The sequence below is a fragment of the Mercenaria mercenaria genome, chromosome 8 (assembly GCF_021730395.1).
Source record: "Mercenaria mercenaria strain notata chromosome 8, MADL_Memer_1, whole genome shotgun sequence".
Lineage (NCBI taxonomy): Eukaryota > Metazoa > Mollusca > Bivalvia > Venerida > Veneridae > Mercenaria > Mercenaria mercenaria.
The window spans coordinates 11,256,176-11,272,723 of record NC_069368.1 but is presented as its reverse complement, the minus strand read 5'-3'; the positions used below and the strand labels follow the sequence as shown (position 1 = coordinate 11,272,723).

Genomic DNA, 16,548 nt, shown 5'->3' with positions numbered 1-16,548 from the left:
ATGGCCTGTAGGGTGTTAGAAACGCCTTACTATGATTTGACAAAATGATGTTATTTCTGATGACGCATTTTGAGTTAAGCTTGGATTACCAAAAGATATAATTATTTAAGACAAGATGACCTTAAAAAAGATTGGGGCAACCTATTAACAACAGGCAATCATCATATGAAGTTTGAAGACTGTAAGCCCTGTTGTTTTCCTGCTATTGATCAGAAACTGTTTCAGCCTCAAGATCACTGTGACCTTGACCTCACCTCTAAAACAGTAAGGGTCATCAAATGATCACAGTTAGTTATAAAATTAGTTTAAATGATGTATCCATTTAATACAGAACGATACTGATGAAAAGATTTTCGGTTTTAATGTTTCTGTGCCCTTGACCAACAGAGGCTTTAGTGATAACATTCAACCATTCTATAAAGCCTAAGCCATTTCAGTTTCTGACTGGAAACCTTTTAAGTATCAAAGTCACTGTGACATTGACCCCTTAAACCTACACAAGAGGGTCATGATGACCCTGGATTGCTCACCTGAGTAATATGAGCTACATGTTTCAAATGTCAAACTGATGCTAAAATATCAAGAAAGCAGGTCAGTAGGTCACATTCATGGTCACTGAAAGTCAGTTTTAAGATTAATGTGCAAAACTGTATATGTCATTCAAATTCCAAGGCTATATCTTAAGAGGGCCATGATGGCCCCATATCACTCATCCGAGATTAGTTGCATGCTTGAACAAATTTCTTTGCTTAAGCTTCACTAACAACAATAGCTGTCCCTAAGACAGCCAGTGCTCGACTATTAGAATCGTTGTCACAGAAGCAGGAATATTAATCTAATGACAGAATATCAATAGAGTTTCAACCAAAACTTTAAACAGAAGTTTTCTAAGTCCAAAAGGGGGCATAATTTGCCAAAAATACAAGTTATAAGACTTGATGCAATCAACTAGTTTTATAACCCTGAAGACACATATTTAACCAGAATTTTCTAAGTCCCAGTGATGTTGGTAATTGACCTTGAAAAAGAAAAAATACGTTTCAAAGCTATATGCTTTTAAATGATAGCCATATGTACTTGCACACAAAACTTTAACCAGGATTTTCTAAGTCCAAAAGGGGGCATAATTTGGCCAAATTGCATGTCATAGTTATGGGTATTGATGCTTTCACCTAGTTTCATAACTACGAAGACACATGAAGTTTCAATTCAATATCTGCATCAGTTTTGGAGATAGGAACTTGCAAGTAAAACTTCAATAAGAATTTTCTAAGTCCCAAAGGGGGCATAATTTGCCCGAAATACATGTCAGAGTTATGGGACTTTACCCAGTGAGGTTGGTAATTGACCTAGAAAAAGAAACAAGAGTTGTCAGTTGACAGCGCGTTCGACTATTCTCAGTGCTTGATAGTATAATATAAGCTATGAGTAAAACTTTACCATTACAATAAGTATATTTTAAGTCGAAAAGGGGCCATAATTCAGTCAAAATACTTGATACAGTTGTCTGCTCCTGTTTACAGACTGGGGTCATGATGGTAAACAAGTATGCAAAATATGAAAGCAATATCTCAATGGACTTTGAAAATATTTGGGGTGGTACGCAAACTTTAACATTTATTCTAAGACGAAAAGGGACCATAATCTAGTCAAAATGCTTGATAGAGTTGCCTCCTCCTTTTTACAGACTTGGGTCATGATGGTAAACAAGTATGCAAACTATGAAAGCAATATCTCAATGGACTTTGAAAATATTTGGGGTGGTACGCAAACTTTAACGTTTATTCTAAGTCGAAAAGGGGCCATAATTCAGTCAAAATGCTTGATAGAGTTGCCTCCTCCTTTTTACAGACTGGGGTCATGATGGTTAATAAGTAGGCAAAATATGAAAGCATTATCTCAATGGACTTTGAAAATATTTTGGGTGGTACACAAACTTTAACATTTGTCTGACGCTCACGCTCACGCCGATGCCGTGGCGAGTAGGATAGCTCCCCAATTCTTGGAACAGTCGAGCTAAAAATGATTTAAAAAAGCTATATGTTTTTAAATGATAGCCATATGTACTTCAACCAGGAGTTTCTAAGTCCAAAAGGAGGCATAATTTAGCCAAAATACATGTTAGAGTTATGGGACTTGATCAGGTGAGGTTGGTAATTGGCCTAGAAAAAGAAAAAATAAGTTTCAGAGCAATATGCTTTTAAATGATAGCCATATGTACTTGCATGTAAAACTTTAATCAAGGTGCGACGCCAACGCCAGGGCGAGTAGAATAGCTATACTATTCTTCAAATAGTCGAGCTAAAAACTAGGTGAGTAGGTCAAGGTAAAGATTTTTCAAGATAACTAATGAAATCTGTTTAAAAATTAAACTGGTAGTCCAAATTTCTATGCTGTACCTTCAAAAACAAGAAAGTATGTTAAGACAATTCAAGATGAATGTTGAAATCTGTATTAAAACATTATGCTTGTGGTCCAAATTACTTTGCCATTGTTGCAAATAAGTCTATGTAAAACAAGGAACCACCAGGGCATGGCCTATATTGACCTCAGGGTCATGATTTGAACAATCTTGGTAAAGAACCACTAGCGCATAACACATACTATTTATCTAAGCTCTGGGCCTTATGGTTTAAGACAAGAATTTTTTTAAAGGTTTTTCCCCGTACAAGTCTATTTAAACCATGTGCCCCCTGGGGCTGGGCCATATTTGACCCCAGGGGGATAATTTGAAAAATCTTGGTAGAAGACCATTAGATGATGCTACATAATGTAAATCCGGTATTATTCGCGCTGTTTTAATTTTCGCTATTTTTCGCAGATCGGGTGCATCGCGAATTCATAAATACGTGTAAGTTTCCTTCCATAACATACAAACATATCCGAAAAGAATGTCCGAAATACGGTCAAGTTCAGCAATGATAACTAGCTGCCTGTACGCGATGTTTACTGAATCAATTTCAATTATTTCAATATATTATTCAGAACAAGAGATCACAGAGTGATCTTGGCGCCCACCAATGTGCCATTTTTGAGTGTTCTAAATTTCAAGACTTACTGACTAGCTCAAGGTCAAATTTCATTTCCCTACACAACACTGTGCATGTGGTCCAAATTCAAAAGCTGTAGCTTGAGAAATGTAAAAGTAGGTCACTAGATCAATTTCAAGGACAAAGTTCTTTGTACACAAAACTATGCATGTGCATCAAGTTTGAAGGCTGTAGTTTGAGAAATTTGAAAGTAGGTCACTAGGTCAATCTTAAGAGCACAGTTTACTTTGGTACAAAAAACTATGCAAGTGGTCCAAATTTGAAGGCTGTAGCTTGAGAAAGTGAAAGTAGGTCACTAGGTCAATGTCAAAGTTTGTTTCGGTACACAATCCTATGCATGTGGTCTAAATTTGAAGCCTGTAGCTACAGAAATGTGAAAGTAGGTCACTAGGTCAATCTTAATATCAAAGTTCATTTCGGTACACAAAACTAAGCAAGTGGTCCAAATTTGAAGGCTGTAGCTTGAGAAATGTGAAAGTAGGTCACTAGGTCAAAATCAAGGTCAAATTTTATTTCGGAACACAGAACTATGCATGTGGTCCAAATTTGAAGCCTGTACCTTCAAAAATGTGAAAGTAGGTCACTAGGTCAATGTAAAGGTCAAAGTTTGTTCGGTACACAAAACTATGCAAGTGGTCCAAATTTGAAGGCTGTAGCTCGAGAAATGTGAAAGTAGGTCACTAGGTCAAAATCAATGTCAAATTTTTTTCGGAACACAGAACTATGCATGTGGTCCAAATTTGAAGCCTGTACCTTGAAACATGTGAAAGTAGGTCACTAGGTCAATGTAAAGGTCAAAGTTTGTTTCGGTACACAAAACTAAGCATGTGGTCCAAATTTGAAGGCTGTAGCTTGAGAAATGTGAAAGTAGCTCACTAGGTCAAAATCAAGGTCAAATTTCATTTCGGAACACAAAACTATGCACATGGTCCAAATTTGAAGCCTGTACCTTCAAAAATGTGAAAGTAGGTCACTAGGTCAATGTCAAGGTCAAAGTTTTTTCAGTGCTCAAAGCTATGCACGTGGTCCAAATTTGAAGGCTGTAGCTACAGAAATGTGAAAGTAGGTCACTAGGTCAATACCAAGGTCAACTCATGTCAAGGTTCATTTTGCCACTCAAAACCATACATGTGGTCCAAATTTGAATATTTTAGGTTACTGACAAGAAGATTTTAAAAGTTTTTCCCTATATAAGTCTATATGAACCATGTGACCCCCAGGGCGGGGCCATATTTGACCCTAGGGGGATAATTTGACCAAACTTGGTAGAGAACCACTAGATGATGCTACATAACAAATATCAAAGCCCTAGGTTTTGTGGTTTGGGCAAGAAGATATTCAAAGTTTTTCCCTATATAAGTCTATGTAAACCATGTGACCCCCGGGGCGGGGCCATATTTGACCCTAGGGGGATAATTTGAAAAATCTTAGTAGAAGACCACTAGATGATGTCACATACAAAATATCAAAGCCCTAGGCCCTATGGTTTTGAACATGAGGTTTTTCAAAGTTTTTCCCTATATAAGTCTATATAAACCATGTGACCCCCGGGGCGGGGCCATATTAGACCCCAGGGAAATAATTTGAATCATCTTGGTAGAGGACCACTAGATGATGCTTCATACCAAATATCAAAGCCCTAGGCTCTGTGGTTTTGGACAAGAAGATTTTCAAAGTTTTTCCCTATATAAATCTATGTAAATTGTAGAAATAAACAAAGGGCCATAACTCACTAAAAAATTGTTGAACCAGTCTGATTTTCAGGGGGACACAACTAGAGTACCAATACATCATTCTGACAAAGTTTGGTCAAAATGCCCCTGGTAGTTTCTGAGGAGATGCGATAACGAGAAATTGTTAACGGAAGGACGGACGGACGGACGGACGGAAGGACGTCGGACCACGGACGCAGAGTGATTTGAATAGCCCACCATCTGATGATGGTGGGCTAATAAGTATTATAAAAATCCTCAAAACTACATTTTGTGTGTGTCAAACAAGCAGTGTGTTGCCTGAGGGGATGGTCCATAACATCCTTTATCTTCTCGACAAACCTGAATCTTTCTGCATATTTTGTTTAGATAACAATAGGGATTAGCGGACAATTTATCACACAATTGTACTATATTCTTGCACGTTACAGTTATATATGAAATGACTGTAACAAACTTTGAACATTTTATCAGCTATAAATGTAATAAGAATAATCACCCGTAAATTGAATAAAGGATTAAAAGGCTCTTTTCAATAAATATAAGTCGAACAAAAGCAATTTATGTGAATAAAGTAACCGATTACTAGTACGAAATAACAGTTACGGACCATGTGTAACTAGGTTTTGGCGTGCATGAATTTGGTACAGTAGGAAAGAATGGGCATTAATGCAATCATGACTTACGGAATTGGAATTTTGCTAACATATTAAGATAAGAACCTGCGCGAATTTATACTTCAGACCCTCCTGCCGCAAATTCATAAATCCGCGAAATAATTCAGGGAGCAGGGAATCGCGAAATAAAGATCACGCGAATATAATGTGATTTACAGTACCAAATTTCAAAGCCCTGGGCACTATGGTTTTGGACAAGAAGATTTTCAAAGTTTTTCCCTATATATAAGTCTATATAAACCATGTGACCCCCAGGGCGGGGCCATATTTGACCCTAGTGGGATAATCTGAACAAACTTGGTAGAGGACCAATAGATGATGCTACATACCAAATATCAAAGCCCTTGGCCATGTGGTTTTGGACAAGAAGATTTTCCAAGTTTTTCCCTATATATAAGTCTATATAAACCATTGACCCCTGGGGCGGGGCCATATTTGACCCTAGGGGAATAAGTTGAATAATCTTGGTAGAGGACCACTAGATGATGCTACATACCAAATATCAAAGCCCTAGGCCCTCTGGTTTTGGACAAGAAGATTTTCAGTTTTTCCTATGTAAAACATGCGACCCCCAGGGCGAGGCCATATTTTAACCTACGGGGATAATTTGAATAATCTTGGTAGAGGACCAATAGATGATGCTACATACCAAATATCAAAGCCATAGGCCATGGTTTTGGACAAGAAGATTTTTAAAGTTTTTCCTTTCGGTTGCCATGGCAACCAGATTTCTGTACGGAATTCAATTCTTTGAACAATTATTAAAGAAGACCATCCAAGGAACTTCCCTGTAAAGTTTCATCAAAATTGGGCTGGTGGTTTAGGAGGAGATGTTGTTTAAAGGAAAGTGTGGATGGACGCCGACGGTGAGCGATCACAATAGCTCACCCCGAGCTAAGGTGAGCTAAAAACAAGAAAGTAGGTTAGTAGGTCAAGGTCACAGTCAAGTGATCCCTAATTTTGGTAAAGGACTACAAGGCAATGCTACATACCAAATATCAAAGCTCTAGGTCTTGTGGTTTCAGACAAGGAAGATTTTTTAAAGTTTTTTCCTACATAAGTCTATGTAAAAGTTGGGACCCCCGGGGGCAGGACCTCTTTTCACCCAATGGGTATAATTTGAACAACCTTTATAGAGGACTATTAAATGATGTCAAATGCCAAATATCAAGGCTCTATGCCTTGTGGTTTTGGACAAGAAGATTTTCAAAGTTTTCCCTATATAAGTCTATGTGAACCATGTGACCCCCAGGATGGGGCCATATTTGACCCTAGGGGGATAATTTGAACTATCTTGGTAGAGGACCACTAGATGGTGCTACAAACCAAATCTAAACGCCCTATGACCTGTGGTTTTGGCAACCAGAGTTCTGTATGGAATTCAATTCTTTGAACAACTTTTAAAGAAGACCATCCAAGGAACATCCCTGTGAAGTTTCATCAAAATTGGCCTGGTGGTTTAGGAGGAGATGTTGTTTAATACCCCAGTCACACATATGGCGCGGAAAGCTATGTCTAGCCACGGATAAAAACGTAGTAATCCGTATCGACCCGTATTGAAACGTACCTGAGACGTACCTTAATGTAGTAAGCCGTATCAATTCGTACGGCTCAGGTACGGATCGATACGGGTTACTACGTTTCTATCCGTAGCTCGACGTAGCTATTTGCGCCGTATGTGTGACTGTGGTATAAAGGATTGTTTGGATGGACAGACGACGGTGAGCGATCACAATAGCTCACCCTAAAGTCATCTACTGACCACAGTCAATCAAATTACAATTTGTCCAAGGTTGCAGTTACTGATCTGAAAATGATTTGAACAAGAATGATGCCATTATTGCATGAAACATTCCCCCTGAACAGAATAATTAATAATGTCCATAACGGGGCAATACTTGGATAAATAACAAAAGCTGTCCGTAAGACAGCCAATGCTCGACTATTCAAATTGTTGTCCCAGAAACAGGAATATTACCCTAAATGTTAAAATATCTATAGAGTTTCCATCCAGTATCTGCATTAGATTTGGAGATAGTAACTTGCATGCAAAACTTTAACCTGAAGTTTGTAAGTTCAAAAGGGGACATAAATTTGCAAAAAACATGTCAGTTATGGGACTTGATGCAATGACCTAGTTTTATAAACCCAAAGAAACATATGAAGTTCCAATTCAATATTTACATTAGTTTTTTAGTTAGTGAGTTGCATGTAAAACTTTAACCAGGATTTTTTAAGTCCAAAAGGTCATATCTGGCCAAAATAAATGAGTTAATGGGACTGGACGCTATCACCTAGTTTTATAACTCAGAAGACACATGTGAAGTTTCAAATCAACATCTGCATTAGTTTTGGAGATAGTGACTTTTATGCAAAATTTTATGACTTTTATGCAAAATTTTAACAAGGATTTTCTACGCCCAAAGGGGGCTTAATTTGGCCAAAATACATGTCAAGAGTTATGGGACTTGACCCAGTGAGGTTGGTAATTGACCTAGAAAAAGAAAAAAATAAGTTTCAAAGCTATATGCCATTAAATGATGGCTATACATACTTGCATGCAAAACTTTAACCAATGACGCAGACACCGGCACCAGGGTGAGTACAACAGCTCAGACTATTCTTTGAATAGTCAAGCTCAAGCTAACAAGTTGATCAAAGTGGCCCTAAGTTGCTCACCTGACCTTGACCATTTGACCTTGCGTATGTGTATAACACCCTAAATCATTAATGGTACTAACTGTGTTTATCATAAAATCTGAAAAGTAGATCCCTCGGAAGCACCGAGAACAAGGCAAACAGTGAAAATTGCAGACTCGGTTTGACTGAGTCTGTTCATGAGCAGTAATGGAAAATGCAACACTGCCCATGCCCCCTAGCACAGGCTTAAGCAGTATTCAATCTTCAAATCTAAATGAGTTGAAATCAATGATCCCGAAGGACCAGAAAATATAACAACACTGAGATGAAGTCGGGGCGACTTTTTACGGCCGCCACACAGCACTTAACACCCGCTGCTGTGAAGTTTATAAAATCTGAAAAGCACATCCCTCGGAAGCACCGAAAAACTGGTCAAGTAATGCCATCTGAATAACTCTGAGAGAAGATCTCAGAGGGATGCTACGAATCAAGGTTAATGATGATCCATCAAGCAGTTTAAATGTATTTCTATTTTTAGCTCTAGTGACCCATAAAAGAGGCCAAACTCGCCCATTTGAACAAATCTGGGAGAACACCTTACAATGATTCTATAGAATAAGTTTGATGAAGATCCATCATGCAGTTCATGAGAAAAAGTTGTTTTAAAATATTTCTATTTTTAGCTTGAGCTGCCCCTAAAAGGGGCCAGGTGCCCCCCATTTAAACTAATTTGGGAACGGACTTTATAATAATGCTTCAGACCAGGTTTGTGGAGGATACATAAAACAGTTTATGAGAAAAAGATATTTTTAGATACTTCTATTTTTCTGCTATCGCGGCCACTAAAAGGGGCCAAGCGACCCCAGTCAAACAGAAGTGGGAGTGGACCTTACAATGATGCTACAGTACAGACCAAGTTTGTGGAAGATACATCACACAGTTTATGAAAGGTTATTAATAGGTATTTTTATTTTCAGCTACAATGGGCCCTTAAGTGGCAAAGCACCTCCATTCGAACAAATTTGGAAGAGGACATAATACTGCTACTGAGCAAGTCTGATGAAGATCCATCGAGCAGTTAACGAGTTGTTTAAAGCTATTTCTATTCTTAGCTTTATTGGCCTCTTAAAGATGCTACAACCAATTTTGATGAAGATCCATCAAGGGGTTCATGAGAAGTTGTTAGCCCCCATAAGGGACTAAGCTAAACCATATGGTCAAACTTGATAGAGGTCCATGCCAGAATGATACTGACCAAGTCTGATGTAATTTAAAGTAATGTCAGAGATGTTTTAGTAAAAATGTTGATGCACGATGTAGGTACAATCCAATTAAACTAACAGCTCACCCTGAACAAAGTTCTGGTGAGCTAACAAGATACTGTGACAGAGTAAGTCAGGGACATTTTTCAAATCCATTTCATGTTGACAAGGTAGATGTTGAGTACACAAGAAAGTGTGATCGACTGACAGATGGACAAGTGGAACACTATGTGCCTTCCAAGTCTTTGACAATTGGGGCATGATATGCGACCATGGCAAACATAACAGAGACAATCAGCCTATGAAGACAGAAGGCTGCATGCCAAAGCCTAAGTATACTTCATTTATTGTTCACAAGCTGTTTTCCGAGTTGTAATTAGTTGACCTAGACCTTTGACAAATAAAACCTCCAAACCTAAAGGGATCTACTAACCACAGGCAATAATCAAAGCTTTTTAAGTTTGGAAACTGTAGGCCCACGCAATCTGCTCTTGACTGAAAAAAATTTTCAGTCTTCAGGCCACTGTAACCATTAACCTACCAAACCCTCAAAAACAATAGTGGTCACTGACCACAGGCAATCAACCGTATGAAATCTGACAAATGTAGGTCAAAACATTCTCCAGGTACTGATTCTCTCTGAAGAAGGGTATGAGGTATGAAAAGTAGAAATAATTCATTCAAAAACACAATGCAGTTAAGTACCGTAGTTGTTAAACGTTGGGACATCTTAGAAAGGATTTAATTTGCTTGCTGAATTACTGGTATAGACTAATGGAGAAGAGAAAGATTAATTGAACACAAACACTGGTTCATTTTCAACAATTTTATTACATGAAAAGTTTGACGTAGCCACTGACATCCTTGATCCAAAATGAATCACAAACTAAAAACAAGTACGTAAATTGACAATTTACGTCCTAGCTAGAAAGTAAAAAATGTTTTACAAAAATGCAACAGAAACTCAAAAACAGCAAAAATAAATCAGTGTTTGTGCTCCTCCTTATCCATTTTTGATCTTTTTTTTTACACAAAATAGCAAAAAAAATAACTAAGTAAAATCATTTTAACGTTAAAATCTTGATGACATATTTCTTCATAGTCTTCAGACAAACAACACGGTCTGAACAATAAAAAACTTAAAAGTCTGGTTAAGCTTGCACCATATAGGTAACCTGACAAAACATTAATTTTAACTAAAACGAAAATCGTGCAGGTAAGAGTTCTTTCCCTTATTAAGGCAAGAACTTTGGGTTTTTTCCCGATGAGAATATATTTTAACTGTTTGTTACTTTTATAACAAATCTTCAAAAAAAAAAAATGAACAAGGAACATGAACACTAAAATCAAACAAGCTGAGTCTGAACTAAGATAACTATTCCAACGTATTTTCTTTCAGAGAAATTATAGGTGTGTGAATCAAGATTTTCAGCAAGTATAAAATTGACCATCCGTTCTCTTTTCTTGCAGCGTAATGGGATTTTACCTGGCTCCTGTTTAAGACACTATTAAAAGCAATACAAAGATAATATCACACACAGCCTTGATGTTAAAAGCAATATTGGTTGGTAAGATACCACTGGTAAATAGATAAAACTGGCACTTTGTAATTAATTTGCTTAAGGTAAACTTTTCTTTCTTAAAATGCAGTTAACAACCGGTTAAACTGTTCGTAAAGCATTACTGCTATCTAAGCAAAAACCAGTTACAACCTTACAATAAGGTCGATACCATCTTTTTGCAAATATTTACCTATCGATACCCATGAACTTGCACCAACTCAAGTCACACTGTTGCCGTTAGCATCCCCCTGATGTTCCATATCTTCACTTACATTACTGTCATCTATACTAGAATTTGAGATATTACCCTCCTTACTTATATTTGAAGAATCACATTCATGACTTACATCCATTTTAAACTGTCTTGACCTATCTGGGCCACGATTTTTCTTCTTGTAAGCTTTCCGTTCCTCACGCTCTTTGGCATAACGTGCCTTTTGTTCCTTTACTTGCTCCATGTGAGCTGCGTATGTAGAATAATTTGCCGGCTTCTGTTGGAGCATACTTTCTGGAATTTCTATGTCTAGCATTTCTCCTATCATGTAAGGTTTCAACCAGACAACAAGTGGGGAGGCGCCAAAAGTGTAGTGAGCTTTCTTGTGATAGAACAGACAACCATCAAACTAGAAAAGAAAGTTTGTTAGCTTGTATTTGGTTTAAAAACCATTCTACATCAGTCTTGTTCTAATAATCAAGTCTGCCTACAGTATAAATAAATCTGGAAAATCAATAACAACCTCTGGAACTTTATTGCCAAGCCTCTTAAACAATCAGGCAGATGGTCTTACACAGACCAAATTTTTGAAGGAATATCAAAAACACCAAGTTACGGAGTGAACATGTTTTCAATTTATTATTTGTTGGGTTTAACGTCGCACCAATTCAGGTTTTATGGTGGAGGAAGACCGCAGGTGCCCCTCCGTGCATTATTTCATCATAAGCGGGCACCTGGGTAGAACCACCGACATTCCGTAAGCTAGCTGGATGGCTTCTTCACATGAAGAATTCAAGGCCCGAGTGAGGCTCGAACCCACATCGATGAGGGGGCAAGTCATTTGAAGTCAGCAACTGTAACCACTCTGCCACAGAGGCCCCGAACATGTTTTCAAAGATTTAAAATGCACATAATGCAATAAACAAGATTGTTTACATATCCATCATTCTGTATAGTTCATGTTACATTAAAAAGCAAAACAATATAATAAGATGATCTTAATTTAAAAATACCCTCTAAGTCAAATCAATGTATCTTGGAAATTTTATGCCTACTAGCCTTATAAAGCATCAATCTACTAACATGTTAAATGCCACTCTGGATGCAGGGTTTTCCCTCAGGTTTTTTATTTGGGAGTCCATGGACTCCCATGGCTGCTAATTTAAGGGTCCCTAATAATTTTTGGGGGTCCACAAATTATTGATCTTGAAAATGGACTTTTACTATAAAAATTTACCCTAAAACGAATGAACTTAATTGTATCTTTTTAATTTAGATAGCAGCTGATTCAATATTTCGGAATGGTATCTTTCAATGGCATGAGCTTCTCAATACGACTGATTACAAGGTGTGATAGTCTTTTGTTATGCTAAATAGCCAGTAATTTACGGCAATTAACGTGTCACCTGTGTCAATTATGTTGTTCACAGTTTTATCTCGGTTAAAGATAATACTCGATCCTTAATTAGTATCATAATTTTGTGATTTATTAATATTTTTTCATCAAATACTTTAAATTTATATGAAATTAATTTTGTTTAATAAAAAATAAACCATTCGATCTTTTACGGAACGTACGGCAATCTTAGATTTTAGCGGTGACAGTTAGCGCGGAGAAGTAGTTTCCTTTACCAAAATGGCGAACATCGATAACAAACTTGTTTTGAGTTGGAAAATCGTTCTTACACTGTGTATAATGAGCACCCATGATTCGGGGATGGTCGGTGGTAAAAAACTGCGCATTTTATATGGGTATCTGCACAAAGGAGGCTTCAGTGCAAAGAGTTTCGTGACGATTTTGCGGGTCCAGTGGGACGCAGAGGCACTAAAAAATGCGAGTTCAAAGCAGTAAAAGCGCGTCAGGGACGCAGAAAACCTGCGTCCGGGAAAACCCTGTGGATGTATGTAGTCATTTTTCATAAATATTAAACACTTTGACAACTGCGCGCTGTTCTTTATAGTATAGTATATGTCTGTATAAAAAAAAAAAATATTTAAGAAAAATACATCGTCTTACAGGGTTTTTTCTTCCTGTTTTGGGAACATAGCCTATACCCCCAATATTGGGAATTTTGACGCGTAAATGTTCAAATTGGGAAATATTTAGTCCATAAGATATAGTAGGATGTGTTTAAGTACTTCTCATACACTTGTTTCACATTGTACAACACTTTAAGATACAACCATTACAAAATTGTCATAATTTGGGCAATGATTGTGCATTTTGATGAAATTTTTTTTCAGAATGTAGACTTGGAATTTTTGCATTCATTTGGGAAATACATACTTTCTGGCATTGGAAATATAGCCATAACGGCTATAAAAATGGCCGAAAAAAAACTCTGTCTTATGTAACTAATAATGAAACAAGAGCACCGCCTTGCGGGTGCTGACGCTCATCTGATTTTTTTTGTATAATAGAAATATTGTCCTACCATGATTTTCTAAGTCTAAAAAGGGCCATCATTCTTGCAAAAAGCAGGATAGAGTTATGTTTCTTGATGTACCGTGTCCATTATGATGGTGAAAAACTGTTGCAAGTTTTAAAGCAATAGCTTTGATAGTTATGAGAAAAGTTGACTTAACATAATACTCAACCAAGAAATGATTTTCTAAGTCCAAAAGGGGCAATAATTATTGCAAAAAGCAGGATGGAGTTTGTTGCTTGCTGTACAGGGTCGCTTATGATGGTGAACAAGGTTGCAAGTTTTAAAGCAATAGCTTGATAGTTTAAGAGAAAAGTTGACCTAAACATAAAACTTAACCAAGAAATCTGATATTTTCTAAGTCCAAAAGGGGCCATAAATCTTGCAAAAAGCAGGATGGAGTTATGTTTCTTGCTGTACAGGGTCAGCTTCTGATTGGTGAACAGTGTTGCAAGTTTTAAGCAATGCTTTGATTGTTTAGGATAAAAGTGACCTAAACATAAAACTTAACAAGAAAACTGATTTTCTAAGTCCAAAAGGGCAATAATTCTTGCAAAAGCAAGATGGAGTTATGTTTCTTGATGTACAGGGTCTGCTTATGATGGTGAACAAGTATTCCAGTTTCAAAGCAATAGCTTTGATAGTTTAGGAGAGAAAGTTGACCTAAACATAAACTTAATCCAAGAAATCTGATATTTTCTAAGACAAAAGGGGCCATAATCTGCAAAAAGCAAGATGGAGTTTGTTTCTTGCTATACAGGGTCAGCTTATGATGGTGAACAAGTATTCCAAGTTTCAAGCAATAGCTTTGATGTTTAGGAGAAACAGCTGACCTAAACATAAAACTTAACCAGGCAACGCCGACGCAGACGCCGACGCCGACAACCGCTCAAGTGATGACAATAACTCATCATTTTTTTTCAAAAAATCAGATGAGCTAATAAAACCAAAACTCTATATTATTGCTTTTAAAACGTAACCATTCCTGCTTACAGAAATACCTAATTTTCCCCTTGCCTGGCTTGTTTAAATTTGATTTAAATGGGTTGAAAAATCAAATTCAAACCTAAAAGAATCACATGTACAGTAGCTGAAGATATTCTATCAGTAGGCTCGCGACAAAAATATTAGATTTACTGAAGCTCATCTTAAAAAAATTCTAGCACTCACCTGCTAGTCTTATATAGCCAGTGACTATACATGTAATTCGTAAATAAAAAACATCTGTTTTGTAGCCAGAGGTTCAGCCCCCTAACCTCTAGACTGACAACCTTAAGTTTTCCACAGGCAAGCAATGAGTGGGGTAAAAAGGTGTATGGTTTCAGGTGACATTAATTTCTCATTTATTCAAGATAACTGACATAAAATATACATGTTTCTTTGATTAAATCTAGAATCTACCTGTTGTGTTGCTGAACTATATATCTGCTGCAGATTCTCTTTTTTGCAGCTATGATACTGCAGTGGTACAAACTTGTACTGAAAACAAACAAAAATGTAAAATTTCAAAAAGCACTGTATACCGGATATCTTTTATGTATCATTCATAAATACATCAAGTAACAGGTGTTATTATCAGTCAATATCATTCCTTTTTGGCTACTGTAAAAGTCTTATATTTCTGGTGCATTTTTTTTTTTCTATTTTAAAATTTTCATTTTTTTTTAGTTTTTGAATTCACGATTTGCAACATTGGCCTTCTCCGCAGAAGATTAGCAAGACAGATAAATTTGCGAGAAGCCTTATTCACAAAATTTCGCGAAAATAAAAGCCTCACAAAAAATACACTTTTACATACTGACTGAATAGCGAACAGTGCAGTTAATGATCAGACTGCACGGATGATTTGCTTCTAAAGTTTTAATTTGTCCATGGTTTTAAATATCAGCACAACTTATATTGTTTAAGGTGTTTTTATTCCAAAGTATGTTTTATTGCTCTTACGTGTGTAAATAAATCTGCTATGTACACACTGGTAACTTTTGCTATCTCATCTGGTGTCCTTATAAAGTCATTGATATTATTACTGATACAAAAATCTGGACAGCTTATTTTTGGGTGAGGCTTATTTATGAACCCTTTTTGCCTGTAGTGAAATGGTGCCTTATTTTCGAGACCGGCTTATTTTCAAAACCGGCTTATTTTCGGGATTTAAGGGTATCTGGACAACTTACCGGATTTAACTTGCTCACTTCTCCCGCTTCTGGGAATTCCTGCAACTTGCTCATCATCCAGAAAAAACGGAAGTCAGTCTGAAATTAAATAATGTCCATACTTTGTTACTTCATAACTTTTAATGTGATGTGAAACTATGACAACCTGATTCAAAAATTGGAAATTATTCACTCTTTATGAGGGACTGATTATCCGGGATTTCACCATTGTCCGAACAATTAAATTCAAACAAAAAAGTTCCAATTTTAGCTGAAATCCATTATTTGTATCTCAATGAAATAACCATTTTGGCAAAAACTGCAAGAAGTCATTGACAACATAATCAGATGACTTAACCTTTATCACTCTGGACACGACTGATTCTGCCTTTGTGACCAGTGTAGATCTTCATCAGCCTGCACATTCATGCAGTCTGATCAAGATCTGCACTGTTCACTATTCAGTCAGTATCTTTTTGGTAATTACCCCTTTTAACAGTTAATGGTACTGTCCAAACTGAAAGATGGACATGTTCATTATAGACATTTAGCAGGGTATGGTTAAGAACAATGTACTTCAAATAAAAGATCCTTCAGAAACAGAACTGTCTTATATACATAAATACTGACTGTTTTAAACTCTAACTACAATATAAAAGCTTCCTGGATAAATAACCAGTTCTCATAGTGCTGTAAGGTATATCTGTCACCTTATAGTCTAACTTCCCTGGCATCACAATGCTAAGTCACTTCCTTCAGCTTAGCTTCACAGTTGGCTTCACAGGGTTCACTTGCCCAAAGTAAAAATATAATACACTTGAGTCTGAAGACTGTAGACTCCTATCACTCCTG

General features: G+C 36.9%; 1 protein-coding gene across 1 annotated transcript in view; it reads right to left on the bottom strand.

Moving 5' to 3' along the window:
* The window catches only part of LOC123523052 (uncharacterized), a 36,462-nt gene that overhangs the window by 12,574 nt on the left and 7,340 nt on the right, over window positions 1-16,548 (bottom strand). The window contains exons 7-9 of the mRNA XM_053549377.1: window positions 15,718-15,795; window positions 14,945-15,022; window positions 11,251-11,526 (exon numbers count right to left, since the gene is read on the bottom strand). Coding sequence (XP_053405352.1) covers window positions 11,251-11,526; window positions 14,945-15,022; window positions 15,718-15,795 — 432 coding nt within the window. The remainder of the gene's footprint in view (window positions 1-11,250; window positions 11,527-14,944; window positions 15,023-15,717; window positions 15,796-16,548) is intronic.